The following is a 22,831-nucleotide window of genomic DNA, read 5'->3' as shown; positions in this document are numbered from 1 at the left end:
CACTTCATTTAATCCTTTTTTTTTCTTCAATTACTCCTCTGTCCCAAAATATCTGGCCCAATTTAATTTTTCACATAGATTAAGAAAAATGTATAAATAAAGGAGAAAGTGAAATATATTGTATTGAAAATGATGAAAGTAGTATTAGGCCCCGTTTGGATTGGCTTATTTTGAGCTTATGTGGGCTTATCTACTCTCATAAGCTTTTCTAAAGGTGTTTGGGTAAATAAATAAAAATAGCTTATCATAGTTTCATAAGCTGCTTATGTCATATTTTAATAAGCCAAAATTTTCAGCTTACCATGCGGCTTAACGAGGAGCTTATGAATTTATGTAATCTCCTTCGATTCTCTCTGGCTCCACTTTTTCGAAACATATATTTTAATTATAATGTTAGTTATCTTTGACGGTGCATGAGTAACAAAATTGCTATATGCTTATCTTAAGTAACACACGTAACTAAGATTTTTATTTATTTATTTTTTTGAAGGAAGATTTTTATTATTTTTTTGTTACGTAACAAAATGAAACTGAATAAAAAAACAAACTTAACTTGTCTTTTTTTTGGTAACAAATTGTACACTAATATCTATATATATGGTAAGTTTATTTACACCTCTAATGTTAATTTTGTCTTATATGAATATTGATATTTCTTTAAGGACGAATATTGATTATACTATATATATAATTATAATTCATATATTGTAATATTGTTTTTTACATCTTGATTAATTTTATCAAAAAAAATCTTGATAATTGTGGTTCGATTCTTTGATTTTTTTTGTTAAATTAAAAATATTTAAAATTTCGATAATTGCTTATGTAATGCCACATCCAAACACTTAAATTTATGTAAGTACTTTTTAGTGTACATATCCAAACATAAATAGCTTATCAAGTATAAGAGCTTGTGATGTAAGCTCTAATGTTATAAGCCCTAATGCTATAAGCATCTATATAAGCTGTTTATCCAAACGGGCCCTTAATTAGAGTTTATATTGTATTGGAAATGATGAAAGTTGTATTGAAAATTGAAATGGGTCAGTTATTTTGGGACACTTTTTTTTAGTAAATGGGTCAGATATTCCGGGACAGAGGGAGTATATGCTACCAGCACATAATGTATATTGATTAAAATTAAATATGTATATGTACCAAAATTATATATAACCCATTCCCCTAAAAAAAAAAATTATATATAACCCATATGATTTTGTTTTGAGCTAGTGACTCAAACTCTCAAGGTCTTCTTAATCGTTTGTCGAGACTTAAGATGCGATGACATATTTCTCACAAGGTGAATTATGCAGCAAGTTATTATGAATATGATCATATTTTAGGTCGATTCATGCTCAAAGTCTTCTTTATTGTTTTTACGAGGCTGTTGTTTTATTAGATAAATTATGTAATAGATTCTTCTGTAATGTTTGATCTTAATTTATCTGTCTAATCTTATTTTTCAATCAAAGAGAGTATTGAAAAATGTATTATTTTTTTTACTCAAATCAAGTTAACTTGTTATCATAGTGTGGGGGAGCTCGTTCAAGTCCTCACAAAAACATTTTTAGAGTACCAGAAGATAACTTGTTATTATGAAGCAAATTCAAAAGAGAAATGTTAAGAAGATACTTTTTAACACACAATTTCTATCGTACTTTATTTTATCAAGTAAAATTCATATATATCCACCAAATTATGTTGGTCTCATATAAATTTAGCGCGACCTAATCAATTTTAACAAACAATAAAAAATTGTGTTGAAAAGTGTATTGCTAATATTATTCAATTCAAAATTCAATTTGGAGAGAACATGAAAGTCATTGCAATAAAAGAAAAATGTCTACCAAAGCGTGAACACTACTATTTGCTTGTCGCCTAACAAACTCAACCTCAAAATTGTTGCAATTTCTAACAATAAATATACAATCATTCATAATAGAAACATATTCTAATCTATTTGGCTTATCAAAGCAAATGTCATCCACCATTTTTATACCATCTAATTCAAAAATCACATTTGTGATATCCACTATTGGAGCAACATTGTTGTTGGAACATGGCTCCATCTACATAGTATGTAAAAAAGCCGAGGGTTGGAGGCATCCAAATTAGGAGAGATGAAGAAATTAACATGCTTTCAAACTTAAGGAGGGATCGGATTAGTGGTTGCATTTTAAGCATACGTAGCATTATGCAAAAAAAAAAAAAAAACATATGTAGCATTGTTGCTTATGTCGACAAAGTTGCAACAACCCAACCACGTGATAAATCATATTAAACATGTAGTAAATTGGTAGCTTTTTATTTGGGTTATAAAAATTAGACTAATAAATAAAAACTGCAGTGATGATAATGGTAAAAATATCAAAGGTGAATGGAGGAAACAAAAAAGAAAGGAGGCTTGGTTGCGACCTTGGACGTTACTTGGCAGACATCCATTCTGCATTAACATTGGCATCATATTATACTATCATCATCATAATTTTTTTTTTTTTTGTCCAGTGTCAATTTGCAAATGGTAGCAGTAATCAATATACGAGCCGACTACAATTTTGTTTGGTTGCAGATTAATTTAATCAGGATTTTTTTCTTGTATTTTGGTAATAAAATATGGTTCCCTTTATTTTGTAAAAAAAAAAATATGGTTCGGTTCTCTTTATATAAACTAGCGGAAAGACGGGCACTATCGTGCCCGTCTGTCCGCTTTTTCTACTGCGCTAACGCATGTGATTATTTTATTAAGTTTGTTAGTATAATTTTAATTAAATTTTTAAATTTTTTAAATATCATGGAAATTATTGATATATTGACTTATAATCAAAATATAGTCAAGGCATATAACAAAATTATTTTTAAACTCAACATATTTTAGTTTGCCTCCATATAAAATTAAGGGAAAAAATGATCATTTATTGTTTATTCTAATAGTAATTAGTAACATCATAACATAAATGTGTGTGTTGTGTAAATGAAACATCATAAATAAATGTATAAATGACATGTTATGTAAAAGAAACATTGCTATGATTGTGATAAAAGAATATCTTTAAAAACTACATTTTTCGTAAAATCTCCATCTTCTCCTTCTATTTTTCCTTCTTTAATGATAACTTTTGTTGAATTTCGAGAAACTCCTCTTGATAAAGCTACATATAATTCACCATAGCTGAAAACATGTCGTGGAAGATAGATTCTGCCATTGGGAATGGTCTGCCCTTGTGACTTATTTATGGTAATAACAAAACTTAGTCTAACGGAAAACTGTTTTCTACTAAGCACAGGAAGTCGTGAATTCGCGTTTGTTTTTAATTTAATTCTGGGTAAGAAAGAATGCTCTTTTCCAGCATTGCTTCATGTTAGGATTTCCACATCCAACATATTCTTAAATAAACCACGACATAACAATCGTGTTCCATTACACATGTCATATCTAGGGTCTATGTTTCGCAACAACATCAAAGGTACCTTTTTTTACCTTTAAAATATGTGGTGGGATATTTCCTTGAACAGTTGAGTTTAGGAATTTTTGTTGAAATAAGTTATGAGTATCCCCTTCAACCTCGTTAAATGACAACAAATTATGTTATTCTCCTGAAAACTAATTGATAATTATGTCATTCAATTTTTGAACATCACCGTTTGTAGGTGTAATTATGGCTCTTTCGACATATATGAATTATGATATTACTCCTCGCCTATGAATCACACACACTCCTCATGCAGAATTCATGCAGAATTGTTTAGCAATGCTTTTATTCCTTTAAACGGCAATGGAAGGAGCTTAACGGCAGAGGATGTTATTGCTTATTTTCCCTTTATTTAATAATTAAAAAAAAGCATGGTTCTTTTTATATTAAAAAAAGTCACGCAATTATAGTTTGTATAAGCAATTATAAACCAGCAAAGTCAAATAATTCTTAAAATTAATCGTAAACAATTTGAATCATAATCGCTATAAACCAACAAAGTCAAATATATAATCCATAAAATTAATTGACTTTGATTAGTTGTAACATGAAAGAAAAAGAAAAAAAGTAAACAGGTTAATTATGAATTCTGATGCAGAGGGTTTAGAGAGGTTGAGAAAGACTAAACAATGCGGGGACGAACTATTAACTGAGAGAACCCTACTTATTAATATTTAATATAGTGCTAACAAATCTTTCTCTAAAATATTTTGAGTCCTAATCTTTTTTTAGAGGATTTAAAGTCCAATCGTTAACATTATTTTTTGCTCACGTTTGTTACTAATATTTTTTTAGAGGATTTAAAGTCCAATCTTTAACATTATATTTTGCTCACGTTTGTTACTAATCTTTTTATCAGAAGATTTAAAGTCCAATCTTTAACATTATTTTTTGTTCACGTTTGTTACTAATATTTTTTTTAGAGTATTTAAAGTTCAATCTTTAACATTAATATTTTTTGCTCAGGTTTGTTACTAATATTTTTTTTAAAGGATTTAAAGTCCAATCTTTAACATTATTTTTTGGTCACGATTGTTACTAATCTTTTTTTAGAGGATTAAAGTTCAATCTTTAACAATATTTTTTGCTCACGTTTGTCACTAATCTTTTTTTAGAGGATTTAAAGTCCAATCTTTAACATTATTTTTTGCTCACGTTTGTTACTAATCTTTTTTTAGAGGATTTAAAGTCCAATCTTTAACATTATTTTTTGCTCACGTTTGTTACTAATGTTTTTTTTAGAGGATTTAAAGTCAAATCTTTACCATTATTTTTTGCTCACGTTTGTTACAATTGATCAAAGGCTAAGGAAGAGTAACTTATATTAATAAAATAATAAAATAATATGAAAATACTTTTTTTTTGTGGAAGTAACAAAATAATAAGGAAATATTGTTTTTTGTGAAAGGGATATGAAAATACTTGACAATCTTTGTCGGTTGTATTGAGGGGAACAACACAGATGTACAACATAAAATCGGCTGATAAAAAAGTAACATGAGTTTTTCTTTTGTGCTAGTTTTTTGTGAGTTTGATCTGTGGTTAACGGAGGTAAAAGAGGGTTAACGGGGACGATTAGTGACATGGATTAGTAATCCACGTGTTATTTTATAATTGGCTAACAATAAGAACAGTTCATAAGGAATTGTGCGTAAGTTTTCTCCTTAAATTAAATTTATTCTTATCTATTTGTTACATGTGTTATTTGTATTTAAAATTAAAATTAATATTAAAAATTAAGGGTATTTTTGGAAAGAAAATTCCAACCCAAAAGTGTGCTGAAAGGGGTAGTTTTCTTTATATATATAATATAGATAGTATAGATAAAAGAGGAACAAAAAAAATCATTTAAAAAAATAATTGGTGGATTACACAACAACAATCGATTAGGATGAGGACTCGTATATTTTAATCCTTTCCATAAGACCATCCAGAAATAATGAAGTATGACTTACTTGAGTCATTTTATGTAATATTTTAAAATTTAAAATGATCTTCTTGTTGGCAAAACTATTTTACACAATACATCTAATTAAATTACACCATAGTTTTTGAGAAATTAAATTAATTACACCATAGTGTCACTTTTATTGGTTAATTCTTTAAATATCTTCACAAATATATTTATATGGTGTAATTTGATTGGATTTACAGTACATACAAGTTAAATCCATATAAACATCGAGTGAGCTTGGTCCTGCCAGCATTCAAATCTAACGGTTGATGTTGTCCACTTAACCACTTTATACTCTGAAGCGAGTTGCTCACTTTCTATTATTTTTTTTATAAAGACACTGATATGATTCAGGTCATCTACAACCATCAGACCAAAAAACTACAAGATAGCATAAGATATACTTCTTGTCTCACATTCCTACCACTATCAGACCAAAACAGTGGAAGCATCGATGCTATTCATCCTTAATGTTTCACATCTGCTCCAGAAGCATACAATACATTGAAACATGATCATGCTCAACAATGATCCTTGCAGACATGGAAACGAAAAAAAAATGCAGTAGTCTTATTATAAAATTGGTTAATTACATTCACTTGGTCAAGCCACCAATAATTTTGCTCTATAAACATAATGAATAACACCACTCACTCCTCATCAATGCAAAGCCTATGTCCATACAATCAACTTGTCCCATGTCACTAATATTTGAACCCTATCTTATATTATCTTCTCAAAAGACTAATAAATTTCTAAAAGGGACAGAGATCTCATGAAAGATATGGAAAAAAAAAATGTTCGCATCACCGAATAATCATCTACTACTCTCAAGTCACATCCACTAATGTCACAATGCAAATGCCACTTTTGGGGGCTTATTTGTTTTATACTGTCCAATATTTATATTGGTTCGGTCAAAAAAAAAAAATATTTATACTGGTTGTTCGCTTTATTTGATAGTAATATAAGTATCGTGGGAACTAATAAAAATAGTATGTAAACACTATTAAGGGATGCTAAGCCACAATAAAAGATTAAGAGTTGGTAAAAAGAAAATAAGACTGTGATAAATTCTAGATTAGACAAGATGTGCAGAAAGAAAAAGATTATTTACATCAGAAAAAGTAGCACTTTTTTTTTTTTGGTACAAGAAAAAAAAAAAAAAAAGTAGCACTTTAAAGTAATGGATATAATCAAAAAACAACTTGAGGAAAAAGGCTTTCCTCCACTTTTTAATACTGGTGCTCCTACCCCCTAATTAGCCTTGTATGCCATTATTCATACCCCTTTTTCGGCTTCATATCCTCTCAGAACACTTTTCAAATTTAACACCAAAACAATCATCTGCCTTGTCCTTCTCAAAATTATTGAAATCTGGATAAGCATGATCAATGACCTCTGGACTAGAAATATCTGCATAATCGTCATCTTCATAGTGTTCTTTGTTCAATGATTTGTTTTGTCGTGGCTTTTTGGAAGAAATATCTGCATAATCGTCGTCTTCATAGTTTGCTGGTTGTCTCACTCTCTTACTTCCAACATTGTTTGAGGATTGTGACTCTGTTGGTTTGGACACAGGAACATAGCCATCCTTGCTCTCTTCATCTATATGTTGCTTAGCAACTCCATTAGGACATGTTCTCATATATGAAGGATTTATATGCACAAAAGTATGTGCAAATCCACCACCAAAGGGTCTTTCACAATTACTTTTTGAGGCTGGTTTCGGTGGTGCCTGCATCGGAGACACTTTTGGGGCACCAAATGGTACAGATGATGGGGCAGCCTGATAATTATAAGCAAGAGCTACAAATGATTTCTTACATCTCTGACAGATTGTGGCTTTTTTAAAATTATATATGTAGACCTTGAAAATGAAATTGCAATGTGTGCAAATTGTCATGAATTCCCAATATGTTGCTGCATTTGGAACTTGATTTGCTGCAAACACATTCCCATGAGCCTGCATTGGAGCCACTTTTGGGGCACCAAACGGTACAGATGACGGGCCAGCCTGTTTACTTGTATCTACAGGTATAAATGATTTCTTACAATACCGACAGAGTGGGGCCTTATTCATAGTATATACGGAGAACTGATCGCAATTACAATGTGTACAAATCGTCCAGCATGACCGCATTGAAGAGTATTTTTTGAAACATTCTGCTAAATTTTTTGCTGCGAAGACATTCCCATTTGAGTGATGGTATGAGGTCTTAGTCTTAGGTACTGAATGTCTTACATGGGCTTTAACCTTCATGTCATATAAAGATCGCTTTGCCTTGTCAGCCAACACGCTATTGGCTTCCCCAATCAACTTGAAAGCAGTTTCTGCACCAGCAAATTTATTTTTATCAGGATGAAGTAGCAGTGCAAGTTTTCTGTACTGTTTCTTTATGATGGCTTCCTCGGAGAGACTTTCTGCCTGAAGAATTCCATACCAGTCCATTTCAGACATAGAGAGTTTGTTCAGTGCAGCATTGTGAACCTCACAAACAGCAAGGATCTGAGCAATGTTTTCAACATCAGCATACAGCGTTTTGGCCTTGTTAGCAAACTTCAGTGCCTCTACAAATTCACCCGTTTGCATCTTAGTTTCCGCCAGTTGCTTTACCCTCACAGCCTCATCTTTGTTGCACTCCATTAGTGAATTGATGTCACAGATTCAATCACCTCAGTTTCCTCAAGCAGCACTTTGTGTTCCGCTCCACCTAATTGACACAAACCAAGTAAAATTAAATTATGCCAACACATCACTACTCTATGAAACATTTACACTGACATGGGCACCAAATTACACGATAATGACACATAGACATAGGTAATCATTAAAAAAAACAGAAAAATACTTGAATGAAACCACGTGTGTGCCGTAGTCATGTCGGTGCTCTATAGTCACTAGTACTATATGATGATGCATTACTAACATAATAGATAACATCGTAAACATGGTGCTATAGACATGATCAAGAATAAAACATTAATTTCATTGAGAAATTTAAACAAATAGCATGCAAATATTTAAATGCAATAAATCACAATGAACTTGCATCAATATAAACTTGCATAGCAAGTAATAAAATCTAAAACACAATTCAACCAAGTCTTTTTGAAATAAACCATCAAAAACCTCAAATTTATTTTACCATACACGTTTGTTCTTAAAAATACATAGAATTACATAGAGAACAACTCAGTTTTGGTTATGTAGTGGGAAAATTATGAGGTTTCTACCTTTTGTAATTTGCCCTAAATTCTAAAGTATACAGATACTAATAAAGAATGCAAAATCCAAATTGATTATATAGCTACTAATAAGCAGCATAATATTGATTATTTAGCTTAATTGTGATGCTAGTTTCCCTAATTTCCGATGATAATAGACTGCATGATTGAAAAAAACGTGAAATTTATGATTACTATATAATTAAAAATTGAAACTTTTTTTATTTAGTGAATCAAAAATTGAAACCTGAATGGTGAAATCGAATGCATAGAGATTAAAATATATATAAAAAGAATACAAATGCAACGAAGAAAAAGTATATAATACGAGGAAGATGATGAAGAATGCAGAACTTACCATTGTAAGTTACCAATGACTGTTGAATTGAATTGAAATTATGTGTTGAGAACCCCCTCTAAACTCTATATTTAAAGCACTTACAATGGGTCTCACCCAATTGCTCATATAAATAAACACATGTAAAAAATAGATAAGAATAAATTTAAATATTATAATAAAAGTGTAACAAACAATTTTTTATTATTTAAAAAGTGTAACAACTAGATAATTGTATTTATACTTACTTTTTCATCATCTCAATTATATTCATAAACAACAATTTTTTCTATAATAATGATTGTTGTTGGTGTTATTAAAATATTATGAATTTAGATTATATTTTTGTCATATTGTTGGTTTCATTGAAATAGATAATCATGATTAGTTTGATTTGTTATAATTTGAAAGCAAAAAATATTAATATTTTTACTTTTAAGTAGAATTAAAAATTCCATAAAAAAAAACAGCGTTTATAATTTTCAAATATTAACGCAATAAAAAGAGCGAAAAGACGGACATGTGAGTGCCCGTCTTCTCACCAATAGTTTTAAAGAGAAAATAGGTGGCCAAAAGAGTAGTAAAAAAAATGTCGGCCAGCCAAGATTTTGGGCCGATCCATGAAAAATACTAGAAACAATATTTTAAAAAGTAATTTTGATTAAAAAAAGAGTAATTTTGATTGGCTTCGGTAAATAAAAAATGTAGGTTGATATTTTTTTTTAAACAACTAGTAAAGTGAAATCCCTAAAAATAAGGAGTAAAGTGAATTAACACTATCCTAACTCCCTTTTTCGAATTTTCTATTTTGAAATGAAAAAACTATAATGTATACTTATTTTTAAGGAAAAGAACTATAATGTATATTGATTACCAACCCACAACCCAAATACATACCGTTACGTGACCCACTTTTTTTTTTGGGAAGAGAAGCTAACAAAAAGAAAAGAAACAAATAACTACTAAAAACTAGTCTCTCATACATCTCTCTTCGGGCATCAGCCTGCAACAGCGGAAGCAAACTCTCTGGTGGCTCCAAAAACACACGCTAAATCTCAGAACTTGCAGCTCCTAGTTTAGCTATGAAATCAGAGCCATGAAATCAGCGGACAAATTCGTCTCCCTTACAACATGCTTTAACTGGACGCTCCATCTCCTTTGTAGTAAATCTTGTACATTACTGATAATCGCCACATAACTGAACAACCATAGTCTAGTCCGAGTAGCAAATCACATCCCTATATCCTCTTTCCCAAGCTGCTTTCAAGCCATGATACAGAGCTAACAACTCTACATGAATGATTGTAGAGATACCAACATTTTTAGCAAACTCATATAGTCAACTGTCATCGTTCCTACGCAGAACACCACCAAAACAAGATATTCTGGGATTTCCAAAATTGCTGCCATCAACATTCAAGACAACGACCATACTCTCCTCCGGATGCCAAATCACATAACGACATCCTATATCTGTGGATAAAGCCGGAGAGAAAACATAACGAAGAAGTACTGCGAATTTGTAAATTTTTACCTTCAAGGAGAAAATAGAAATTATCTCATTCTCCAAACAAAGAGAAATTCGTGCGCGCCAAATCCACCAAAGAGCAGCAAAGAATAAATGATTATATGTGCTAAACTCTCCTTATCTTAGCCAGGTGACCATAGAATTCTCCAAATAGAAGTTAATATTGTCAAATCCAAGTGCAAGCCAAAGATGCTTAACAAACGGACAATCTCTGAAACAATGCATGATACTTTCGCCACTATTGAGGCACCTGAGACAATTATTAGTGTCTAGCATACCTCTGTTGTGCAGCAACGACCTCGCAGGAACAACAGCATGGCAAACCGTTCAAATAAGAAATTTAATCTTTTTAGGAGCAGTTAAACGTCAAATCCACTTCCACGATCTGACCTCATCCTCGCTTGCGTTCCATTTTAGAAGCCATTTATACCCAGCTTCCACCGAATAAATACCACTTGCCTATCACTTCATTTAATCCTTTTTTTTTCTTTTCAATTATGCCACCAACACATAATGTATACTAATTAAAATTTATATGTGCCAAAATTATATATGACCCAGATAAGTTTCTTTTGAGCTAGTGACTTAAGCTCAAGATCTTCTTAATCATTTGTTGAGACGTACAATGCGACATATTCTCATAAAAGAATTATGTAGATGATTCTTTTGTAAAGTTTGATATTAAGTTATATTTGTCTTTTTAAGTTTGATTTTTTTTAATCGTTTGGTGGTACTTTTCAGTAAAGGAATTGAAAAGTGTGTTGTTTTTTTTTTTTTTTACTTAATTCAAGTTAACTTGATATTATTAAGCAAATTCAAAAGAGGAACGTGAACAACATACTTTTTATGACACAATTTTTAACAAATTTTATTTTATCAGGTAAAATTCACATGCATCCCACTAAATTATGTTGGTCCGAGGTAAATTTGATGAGGCCCAATGAATTTTAACAAACATTGTCATGTCAGTATGGATTATTTTTGCAATGACATTCAACGAGAGTCCTTTACTTTACCATTTCATAGCAATTATTTTAATGACATGTCAAGGTGATGAGTTCTCATTTTGGTTAACAATAATATTATATTTTTTTTGGTTTGGTTAACACTAATATTTTTATTTTTTTTTGGTTAACATTGTTTAAAGGACAATCATACAATACATTGAAACATCTTCAAACCAGTCCAAATTACCTACTTCTCCATTCAACCTGTACTAAACATGATCATGCTCAACAATGATCCTTGTTCACTAATGTTTGAAAACTATCTTGTACTATCTTCTCAAAAGACTAATAATTTTTAAAAGGGACAGAGATCTCATAGAAGATATGGAAAAAAATCTCATATCACCTAATAATCATCTACTATTCTCAAGTCACATCCACTAATGTCACAATGCAAATGCCACTTTGGGAGCCTATTTGTTTTATATTGTCCAATATTTATATAGCTCTCTTTATTTGATAGTAATATAACTAAAAAGAATACAGTATGTAAACAAAAGACTATGAGTTAGTGAAAAGATTATGAGTTAGTGAAAAGAAACAAAAGACTGATAAATTCTAGATTAGACAAGATGTGCAGAAAGAAAAATATTTACATCAGATAAAGTAGCATCTAGAAGATATATTTGAATTCAATGGATAGTAGTTTTCCTCATGTAACATTCTAGGATCAAGATCTGACTCCAATGCTTTATTTATCTCCTTGAACATGACAATGCTAATCTTCAGACACATTGTTTTACTCAATTTCATTGTTCAATGATTCATTTTGTCGTGGCTTTTTGGAAGAAATATCTGCATAATTGTCATCTTCATTCTTTTCTGGTTGTATCACTCTCTTACTTCCAACATTGTTTGAGGATTGTGACTCTGTTGGTTTGGACACCGGAACATAGCCGTCATTACTCTTTTCATCTTTATGTTGCTTACCAACTCCATTAGCACAAGTTTTCATACATGAAGGATATGACCGCACAAAAGTATCTGCACATCCACCATCAAGGGGCGTTCCACCGTTACTTTTAGAGGCTGGTTTTGGTGGAGCCTGCATCGGAGACCCTTTTGGGGCACCAAATGGTACAGATGATGGGGCAGCCTGATAACTAGTAAGAGCTACAAATGATTTCTTACATTTCAAACAGATTGTGGCCTTGTTAAAATTATATGTGTAGACCTGGAACCTGAAATTACAATGTGTACAAATTGTCCAGAATATCTGCTGTGAAGCTTTCAGATGAGCATTCATAGAAGAAATGTATGAAGAGTTCTTTTTCAAACATTCTGTCATAGATGAAAGGTTGGAAGCGTTTTGTTTCAAGAATTCTGATAAATTTGGAACTTGATTTGCTGCAAACACATTCCCATTTGTGTGATGGGATGGTTTTGGTGGAGCCTGCATTGGAGCCACTTTTGAGGCACCAAACGGTACAAATGACGGAGAAGCATGTTGACTTGTAGCAAAAGGTGTAAATGATTTCTTACAATTCTGACAGAGTTTAGCCTTATCCATAGTATATATGGAGGCCTGAAACTGGCACCTGAAATTACAATGTGTGCAAATTGTCCAGAATGTATGCAGTGAATCTTTCAGATGTGCATTCGAAATCTCTGTCATAGAAGAAATGTTTGAAGAGTATTTTTTTCAAACATTCTGCTACATTTTTTGCTGTGAACACGTTCCCATTTGAGTGATGGTATGAGGTCTTAGTCTTAGGTACTGAATGTCTTACATGGGCTTTAACCTTCATGTCATATAAAGATCGCTTTGCCTTGTCAGCCAACACGCTATTGGCTTCCCCAATCAACTTGAAAGCAGTTTCTGCACCGGCAAATTTATTTTTATCAGGGTGAAGTAGCAGTGCAAGCTTTCTGTACTGTTTCCTTATGATGGCTTCCTCAGAGAGACTTTCTGCCTGAAGAATTCCATACCAGTCCATATCAGACGTAGAGAGTTTGTTCAGTGCAGCATTGTGAAGCTCACAAACAGCAAGGATCTGAGCAATGTTTTCAACATCAGCATACAGCTTTTTAGCCTTGTTAGCAAACTTCCGTGCCTCTACAAATTCACCCGTTTGCATCTTAGTTTCCGCCAGTTGCTTTACCCTCACAGCCTCATCTTTGTTGCACTCCATTAGTGAATTGATGTCACAGATTCAATCACCTCAGTTTCCTCAAGCAGCACTTTGTGCTTTGTGTTCCGCTCCACCTAATTGACACAAACCAAGCAAAGATAAAACTAAGCCAACACATCACTACTCTATGAAACATTTACACGGACATGGGCACCAAATTACACGACAATGACACATAGACATAGGTAATCATTAAAAAAAACAGAAATGCTTGAATGAAACCGTGTGTCGTAGTCATGTCGTTGCTCTATTGTCACTAGTCAGTCACTACTATATGATGCATTACTAACATAATAAATAAGGTTCACGTACATAGCAGCAAGAATGGTGCCCATCATAAACATGGTGTTATAGACATATGATTCATTCAACCGCACAAGAAAACGCTGCGGAATAACAATCAAGTCAATTCTAGACTAGTACACATGAACTTAAATGGGGCATTACTAAAAGTTTTCAAGAATAAAACACGACTTTCATTGAGAAATTTAAACAAATAACATGTCGAAGTATTTAAATAGAATCGATAATGCTACTTCTCGCGACAACTTATAGCGAAATCATCACGACCGCTTTGGCAGTTTTTATTGTAACATGTTGCACACACTCTCTTTTTTTATCTAACCATCCATGGTTTCCACCAATTTAGATCCAACGTTAGCAATCATTTCGCGAGAGCTTTGTGAATTTTTAGTCCCTATGAATAGCAGTGCTGAAATAGAATAAATCGCAACAAATTTGCATCTTTAGGAACTTGCATAGCAAGTAATCAAACATTAAACACAATTCAATCAAGTACTTTTCAAATAAAACATTAATTTCATTGAGAAATTTAAACAAATAACATGTCTTAAGTATTTAAATACAATAAATCACGATGAACTTACATTTATAAACTTTGCATAGCAAATAATCAAGCAATAAACGTAATTCAACCAAGTCTTTTTCAAATAAACCATAAAAAAGAAAAAACTCAAATTTATTCTACCATACACATTTTTCCTAAATAGTACATAGAATTACAAACTACTCGCTTTTCGTTATGTAGTGAGAAAATTATGAGGCTTCTACCTTTTGTAATTTGCCCTAAATTCTAAATTATACAGCTACTAATAAACAATGCACATTCCAAATTGATTTTATAGCTACTAATAAGAAGCATAATATTTTTCCCTTAATTGTCTTGCTATGATCCCTAATTTCCGATGATACTAATACACTGCATAATAATATAAAAAAAAATGCAAAACTTATGATTAGTATATAATTAAAAATTGAAACTTGAATTGTGAAATCGAATGCAGAGAGATTGAAATAGAGATAAAAAAAATAATACAAATGCAACGAAAAAAAGGATATAATACTAGGTAGATGATGAAGAATACAAAACTTACTAATGAAGCTGTTGAAATTATATGTTGATAAACCTCTCTAAGAGCATCTCCAATGGAGGGTCCTTACTTAACAAGGACCACTCCCCGTTAAGGACCCTCCATTGGAGGAAGAAAAATTGAGTCCCCGTTAAGGAACGGGCAACTATATAAGGACTCTCTCTCTCTTGGGTAACTAACGGGTCCCACGTTTAAAAAAGTAATAAAATGTGTACTACTTGGTCCCACTTGCATAAAGAAGTAATAAAATATGTACTACTTGGTCTCACTTGCATAAAGAAGTAATAAAATGTGTACTACTTGGTCCCACTTGTAAAAATGAGTAATAGATAAATTATTTTTGTCTAATATGTAAAGATAGTGGGACATATTTAAATACTTTTCATTGGAGTCCTTATTAGTGTATTGTCATTGGAGTCATTGAGTCCTTAATATGTACTTTTATTAAAAAATTATAAATAAGTGATGTGTCACGTGGAGTCCATTTAAGGAGTCCTTGTTAGGGAACTACCATTGTGGATGCCATAAAGCAGTTAAAATGGGCCTCAACAACTTCTAGTTTAGCATGGACTGATCTGTAAAAAAAAATAGGCTTAAGTGCAATTTTGCCCCCCCTATTTTGACTGAATCGGAATTTTACCCCCCTATTTTAAAACTCGGAATTTTACCCCCCCAATTTAATGTTTTTCGGAATTTTAGCCCCCCTATTTTAAAACTCAGAATTTTACCCCCCCCAATTTAATGTTTTTCGGAATTTTACCCCCTCCACCACATTATCTTATTATCCACCTAATTAATTATTAAAATTAAATAATTTTTAATTACAAAAAATAAATAACTTTTTAAAAAAATGGAAAAAACTTTAAAAAATACCTTAAAATGCAGAAAAAAAAAACTAGAAAATAAAGATAAAATGTAGGAATTACAAAAAATAAATAATTGTTTATAAAAATAGAATTTTTTTAAAAAAATACCTTAAAATGCAGAAAAAATACTAGAAAATAAAGATAAAATGTAGGAAATAAACCAGAATAAACAAAAAAAATTCCATTAAAAATACATGGAAAAACAGTATAAACGGAAAAAAAATCCCATTAAAAATACATGAAAAAAAACATAATGCATCTGTAAATATTTGGATGATCATTAGCCAAATATACGAGTGCAATAATACACCTAATAATTGATCATCCAAATATTAGCCATGTATTTTTAATGGAATTTTCCATGTATTTTTATTGGATTTTTTCGTTTATTCTGGTTTATTTCCTACATTTTATCTTTATTTTCTAGTATTTTTTCTGCATTTTAAGGTATTTTTTTAAAGTTTTTCGATTTTTTTAAAAAGTTATTTATTTTTTGTAATTCCTACATTTTATCTTTATTTTCTAGTATTTTTTAGAATTTTTTTCTGCATTTTAAGGTATTTTTTAAAGTGTTTTTCGATTTTTTTTAAAAAGTTATTTATTTTTTGTAATTAAAAATTATTTAATTTAAATAATTAATTAGGTGGATAATAAGATAATGTGGTAGAGGGGCTAAAATTCCGAAAAACATTAAATTGGGGGGGTAAAATTCTGAGTTTTAAAATAGGGGGCTAAAATTCCGAAAAACATTAAATTGGGGGGGTAAAATTCCGAGTTTTAAAATAGGGGGGGTAAAATTCCAATTCAGTCAAAATAGGAGGGGCAAAATTGCACTTAAGCCAAAAAAATAATAAAAAATTGAATTTTGCTTTTTTTTTTACCCCCAAAGCAGGTCGGCTACGACTAGTAATTTTCAAAAGACCTTTTTTGTGTTTATAAACCCTTTTAGAAAGAAAAAAAATCGTCTAAATGTTGTTTTATAGTTTTAAAGAGCAAATAGGAGGTGAAAAGAGCGGCCATAAAAAAACAAAGGGTCATGTTAACCGGTACCCCGGGACACTGGTTAAGGAATCTAAAAAAGGAAAATTTTAATTAAAAGTAACACTTTTTTGACTTTTAAGAAATTCATTACACAATTTCCAATACAAAAGCTACTATATTTGCTTTCTTAACCAGTGCCCCAACATTTTCCAAAAATAAAGTAATCTTCCCTATAGACTGACATTTTTTTTTAAAACAAGGAGTAAAGTGAATTAAAACTAACCTAACTTCCTTTTCAATTTTTTCGAAAAAAAAAAAACTATCATTTTCAATACAGAGTGAGTTGCACCGTGACTTCGAAATATCGAAGTATAGATGGTGCTCTTGTGATCTATGACTGCTAGAGACAAAATAGAGGGTTGAGACTACGAGTTCCGATGAGTTCATTTTTGTCCTCTCTAAATGTTATTGTACACCACCCCACCATATTTTGAGGTATTGTCCTCTTTGATACAAGTCTTTCACGGTTTTATCCTTTATAAAATGAGACTCGTTAGGTTGAGAAGTGTAAGTGTTGTATATATACTATTTTTAGACTAGATTCTCAAGCGATGTAGAATGTTTTTGGTAGTGCGTGATGTAGAATGTTAATATGTATCAAAACAGTTGAAAAAACACCAAACAAATTCAATACTTTAAAACCATATTTAGCAATATTTTTTTTTATTTCAGTTATCTTTTATTTAAATTTGAGGGGTAACCTTGGCGCAACCGGTAAAGTTGTTGTCATGTGACTGTAAGGTCACGGGTTCAAGTCCTGGAAACAGCCTCTTGTGTAAAAACAGGGTAAGGTTGTGTACAATACAGCGAAAATGGTGGGACCCCTTCCCAGACCCTGCCTATGCGGGAGCTTTAGTGCACCAAGTTGCCCTTTTATCTTTTATTTAAATTTATAAAAAAAAAAAAAAAAAAAAAAGCATTTGACCAAAATAATCATGATAATCGTGATGAAAAGTGAAAATTTATAAGCCAAGCGAGTGACTAAAATTAAGCGCTCGTGCAGATTCAGCGAATGGCATGTCGTGCTATAGAGCAGTGCTGGTAAGAATTATAATCATATTATTCATTGAATTTAGTGATAGACATTTACAAAAGATAAAAAGGAATTCCCGCTGCAACATAGATACGCCATAAATTGTAGGAACATATGTATTATTTCTGCTTTGATGCCTCCCAGCTTGACCGGTTTTTAATTCCACTTCTGTGCGATTGTCACATTTAAGGCCAAATTTCAAATGTAAATGGAGTATATTCTGCAACTATTCAAGACGTTAATTTTCAATGAAGCAGTTTGCGACAGCATATGCAATCACATAGTGGAGCAGGGACGCGATGGAAAGGAAGAAGTAGCTCTCAACAATGGCTGCACACACATGAATTCGCATAATATATGTGTGCTGCAACCAAGCTGATTTGTTTGTTTTCATAAGTGTGGGTCTTGAAGGGGTATCCAGGTTCAACTTTCAAGAGTGATGCTAGGCCACTGGTGGTTTCTCAAACAGAATGAAGAGTGGATATTTTCATGCCGTTAACCTTTTTCTGAATATATAATATTGTTGTTGCCCATATACACAAAACGATCAATGGAGTTATTATTAAGGATTAAGGAATAGTAACAGCAAAATAACTCTTAGAAAAAGAGTAGCAGCCAACTAAGGAATGCATTTTTTTTACCAAACAAATAAGAAATTAGTTGTTGAGATAAGAATAAGGAGCATGGAATACAGGAATAGAGTATATGCATTTTGAGATCATGGAGATGGCCATGTCAGAATTTTGGTGATAGATTACAAGAGTGGAGTGACATCAAAATGATGAGCTTTCATTGAGTACGCTTGTGTAAAATTGGTTTACAACGGTAATTTTTTTCTAAAGACACTGACATCACCTTTAAGATACCACAAGCGAGAATAAGACATGTTTTTGGTGGCTCAGGAAGACAATACAAGCATTGACACTATCATACCAAAATTCCAAGAGAGCATAAGATATACTTCACGTCTCATATTCCTACCACTATCAGACCAAAACAGTAGAAGCCTGAATGCATTCATCCTTGTTTCGTATCTGCTACACAAGCATCTACAAAAGCATACATTGAAACATTTTCAACCAGCTCAAACTTGTAAAATTGGTTTCAGACTTAACTGAATTTCAAGTCACATCCACTAACGTCATGTGGATACCTCTTTGGCGACCTGTCTGTTATATATTGTCAAATATTTGTATTGCTCTCATTATTTGATAGTAATATAGTATCGTGGTAACTAAAAAAACAGTATCATGTAACAATAGCGCCCCTGGGGGAAAATGATCTTAGATATGGAGGCAACAACCATACGACAGAAATTGGAAAATTATAATACATAAAGACAATTAAGGAACGTCAAGCCACAATACAAGATTGAGTTCGTAACAAAAAACACAAGACTAGGATAAATTCTAGATTAAACAGTGTGTAGGAAGAAAAAGATATACATGAGAAAAAGTAGCACCTTTAAGAAATGGATTTAATCAAAAAACTTGAGGAAAAAGGCTTTCCTCCACTATTTAATACTGGTGCTCTTACTCATTAGCTTAACATGCTATTATTCATACCTCTCCCTTATCTTCCAAAGATTGAGGAATCTTTTTCAGCTTCAAATATCTCAGTTGGCAGGCCAGCAGGATCGAATTCAAAGCAACCTCTTGGAACACCTTCCCTTTCAGTCCCACTCATCGTGTATGAGGGAATTTGATGGGAAAATCTGTACAATTCATTCGGTGGAATAAATGTGTTTTCTCCAGTTTTCTCAAAGAGGCTAATAAACCCCTTCACTTTTCCTAGGTAAGCAACATGAATGCCGACATTTTCGGCAAAATCTGATAAGATTTCCACAAAAGCAAATTCACGCTTCAGATAATTTTCTGGATTAGAACTCCAATTGATATCCCAATTTCTGAAAATTGCCCAAGTTTCTCCCTTCTTGGGAAACACTAGGTAAGAATCTTTCTCGTTTCCTTTTATAAACTGAATCTGATGAGAGAACATACCACGATCTGTAGTTTTCTGAGAGTTGGCAAGTTTGAACTTACCACAAGCAATGGGCAAATCTGCATTATACCAATGAACCTCGCCATCTTCATCTGGGTCAGCTTCCAACCAAGTAATCTGCAGCTTGAAAGGGAAGGTCACTTTCTTGACAAGAGCATAAAATCTTGGCATAGCATCAGTGGTATCATAAATTGCCCATAATTGATTTACAGCAAAACAATCATCAGCCTTGTCCTTCTCAAAATTATTGAAATCTGGATCAGGACAAACAATGGTCTCTGGACTAGAAGGCATATCTGAATCTGGTGGATCAACATCCGACTCCAATACCGTATCACCTTGAACGTGAGAATCTTCAGACACGTTCTTATTCTCAACTTCATCATTGTTCGATGATTCATCTTGTCGTGGCTTTTTAGAAGGAACAGCATCATGGTCATCTTCATGGTTTTCCTTATATGAAACGTGTTGCTTTTGTCTGGAAGACCTTCTGACATTCAATCTTGAAGGATCAGCATCATTTTCTCGAACATTGAAACCTTTCTTTTCATAATCATTTCCAGTGTTGAATCTCTCTGTTGACTTTGGTTCTGGTTGTCTGACTCTCTTACTTCCAACATTGTTTGAAGATTGTGACTCCATTGGTTTGGACACAGGAATAAAGCCATCCTTAATCTTCTCATCTTTATGTTGCTTACCAACTCCATTAGCACATGTTTTCATACATGAAGGATATGACGGAACAAAAGTGTCTGCACATCCACTACCAACGGGTGTTCCACCATTACTTTTAGAGGCTGGTTTTGGTGGAGCCTGCGTTGGAACCTTTATCGGGGCACCAAACTGTACAAATGATGGGAAAGTCTGTGGATTCATAGCAAGAGCTACAAATGAGTTCTTACATTTCTGACAGAGTAGGGCCTTATTTATAACATATATGTAGAACTGGAATTTGGTATTACAATGCCTGCACATTGTCCAGAATGTCGGCTGTGCAGGTTTCAGATGGGGATTCAAAGAAGGGGAGTTTGAAGAACATTTTTTCTGATGTTTTGTTGCATTAGGAACTTGATTTGCTGCAGGTTTCCCATTAGAGGGATGGGATGAGGTCTTAGATGCTGCAGCTCTAACATGGGCTTTAACCTTTATGTCGTATAAAGACCGCGTTGCTTTATCACTCAACACCCTATTGGCTTCCCCAATCAACTTGAAAGCAGCTTCTGCACCAGCAGATTTATTTTTATCAGGATGAAGTAGCAGCGCAAGCTTCTTGTACTGTTTCTTTATGATTGCTTCCTCGGATAATTTTTCAGTCTGAAGAACTCCATACCAGTCCATATCAGACTTAGACAGCTTGTTGAGTGCAGCATTGTGAACCTCACAAACAGCAAGGATCTGAGCAATGTTTTCAACATCAGCATACAGCCTTTTGGCCTTGTTAGCAAACTTCAGTGCGTCTACAAATTCACCCCTTTGCATTTTAGTTTCTGCTAGTTGCTTAGCCTTCACAGCGTCATCCTTGTTACACTCCATTGGTGAGTTGATGTCAAAGATCCAATCACCTCAGTTTCCTCGATATCACACAAAAATAACACCTTGAATTTGTGTCTATTCACGTTCAACAAACAGCACTTTGTTTTCCACCTAATTGACACAGACCAAGCAAAGATAAAATTAAGCCAGCTCATCACTATTCACTACTCTAGGAAGCACTAACACACACATGTACACCGAACTAGACAATACAGACACCAGTAATAATTTAAGACAATGGAAATGCTCAAATGCAATCACATGTATAAATGTCGTGACAGTCCTCTATAGTCGGTATTCACTACTATATCATGTATTACTAGCATAAAAGATAACAACACGAACACGGTACTATAGACATGATTCATTCACACACAAGAAAATGCCGCAACACAACAAATAAATTAGTTCTAAGGTGGCAAAATGGATGAATTTGATAGATTTGCATTGGATTGTTAATGAATGGATCAAAACAATCCATTTACAATCCGCTGAAATTTTAAGAGTAAAATCTAATACAATCCAATCCATCCATTGAATAAAATCCAATCAATCTCAGAACTTCTAGACTAGCAAACATTAACTGAAATGAAATTAATTTCTCAACAATTTCTACAAAATCGAACCCTAAATAAATAGACAAGCATAAAAGCTAACATCACGAACATGGTGGTATATACATGATTCATTCACACACGAGAAAATGCCGCAACATAACAATCAAATTAGTTCTAGGGTGGAAAAATGGATGGATTTGGATTGATTAAAAAAACCTAGATTTATATCGAGAAAAACTCAGTTTTGGTTTGTACCTTTTGGATTAACCCTAATTTCAAGAGCTACTAAACAGCATAAAATAAAGAAATAAATACACATAGAGATTATAAAAAATGTAAATGGGAGGTATAAAGCAACGAAGAAGATGAAGATGAAGAGAAGAGAAGTTACTTGCGAGTGCGAAGTGGAAGATCGAGATCGAACTGAGTTAGCACGGACGCAGAACTTGGGGAAATGTAAGAAGACAGGAAGATAGTGAAAGTGTAAAGTGTGTTTAAAACACCAATGACTTAGAAGAGGAGGGAAGTACAAAGCGGGAAACGAAATTTTTTCGCAACTTTTCATTTCCTCCCAAATTTTCACTCAAACTAAATTTTCCGACCAATTTTTTTACCATTTTATTCATGTTTTAACTTTCCCTCAAAAACTCTTTGGGATTACTATGAGATTAATTTTTTGTGAGGTCTAGAATACCCTCCAAGAGTTATGAGTAATTTACTCAACAATCCATGAGAATTTATTATATGGTGAAT

General features: G+C 32.6%; 3 protein-coding genes and 1 pseudogene across 3 annotated transcripts; all 4 read right to left on the bottom strand.

Annotated features, from left to right (window-relative positions):
* Window positions 1–6,595: 6,595 nt before the first annotated feature.
* On the bottom strand, window positions 6,596–8,125 carry LOC146957180 (uncharacterized). Its single transcript, XM_085734597.1, has one exon. The coding sequence runs from the start codon at window positions 8,069–8,071 to the stop codon at window positions 6,725–6,727; it is 1,347 nt and encodes a 448-aa protein (XP_085590723.1). The 5' UTR covers window positions 8,072–8,125; the 3' UTR covers window positions 6,596–6,724.
* Window positions 8,126–12,061: 3,936 nt separating this feature from the next.
* LOC146957179 (uncharacterized) lies at window positions 12,062–13,226 on the bottom strand (annotated as a pseudogene).
* Window positions 13,189–14,571, bottom strand: LOC146957178 (chaperone protein dnaJ 49-like; the record flags this gene model as incomplete). Its single annotated transcript, XM_085750104.1, has 1 exon — window positions 13,189–14,571. A coding segment is annotated over exon 1 (468 nt), but the record flags the coding sequence as incomplete, so codon positions are not given.
* A 4,721-nt stretch (window positions 14,572–19,292) lies between these two features.
* LOC146957177 (uncharacterized) lies at window positions 19,293–22,544 on the bottom strand. The gene is made up of 2 exons (XM_085734577.1): window positions 22,470–22,544; window positions 19,293–21,632 (listed from the first exon to the last, which is right to left on the bottom strand). Exon 2 carries the CDS (start codon window positions 21,519–21,521, stop codon window positions 19,560–19,562), a length of 1,962 nt encoding a protein of 653 aa, XP_085590703.1. The 5' UTR covers window positions 21,522–21,632; window positions 22,470–22,544; the 3' UTR covers window positions 19,293–19,559.
* Window positions 22,545–22,831: the final 287 nt, after the last annotated feature.

This window comes from Medicago sativa, chromosome 1 (genome assembly GCF_051527215.1).
Source record: "Medicago sativa cultivar Bolivia chromosome 1, Bolivia_mono, whole genome shotgun sequence".
Classification (NCBI taxonomy): domain Eukaryota; kingdom Viridiplantae; phylum Streptophyta; class Magnoliopsida; order Fabales; family Fabaceae; genus Medicago; species Medicago sativa.
Note: the sequence above shows the minus strand (reverse complement) of the source record. Positions and strands in the feature narration are given on the sequence as shown.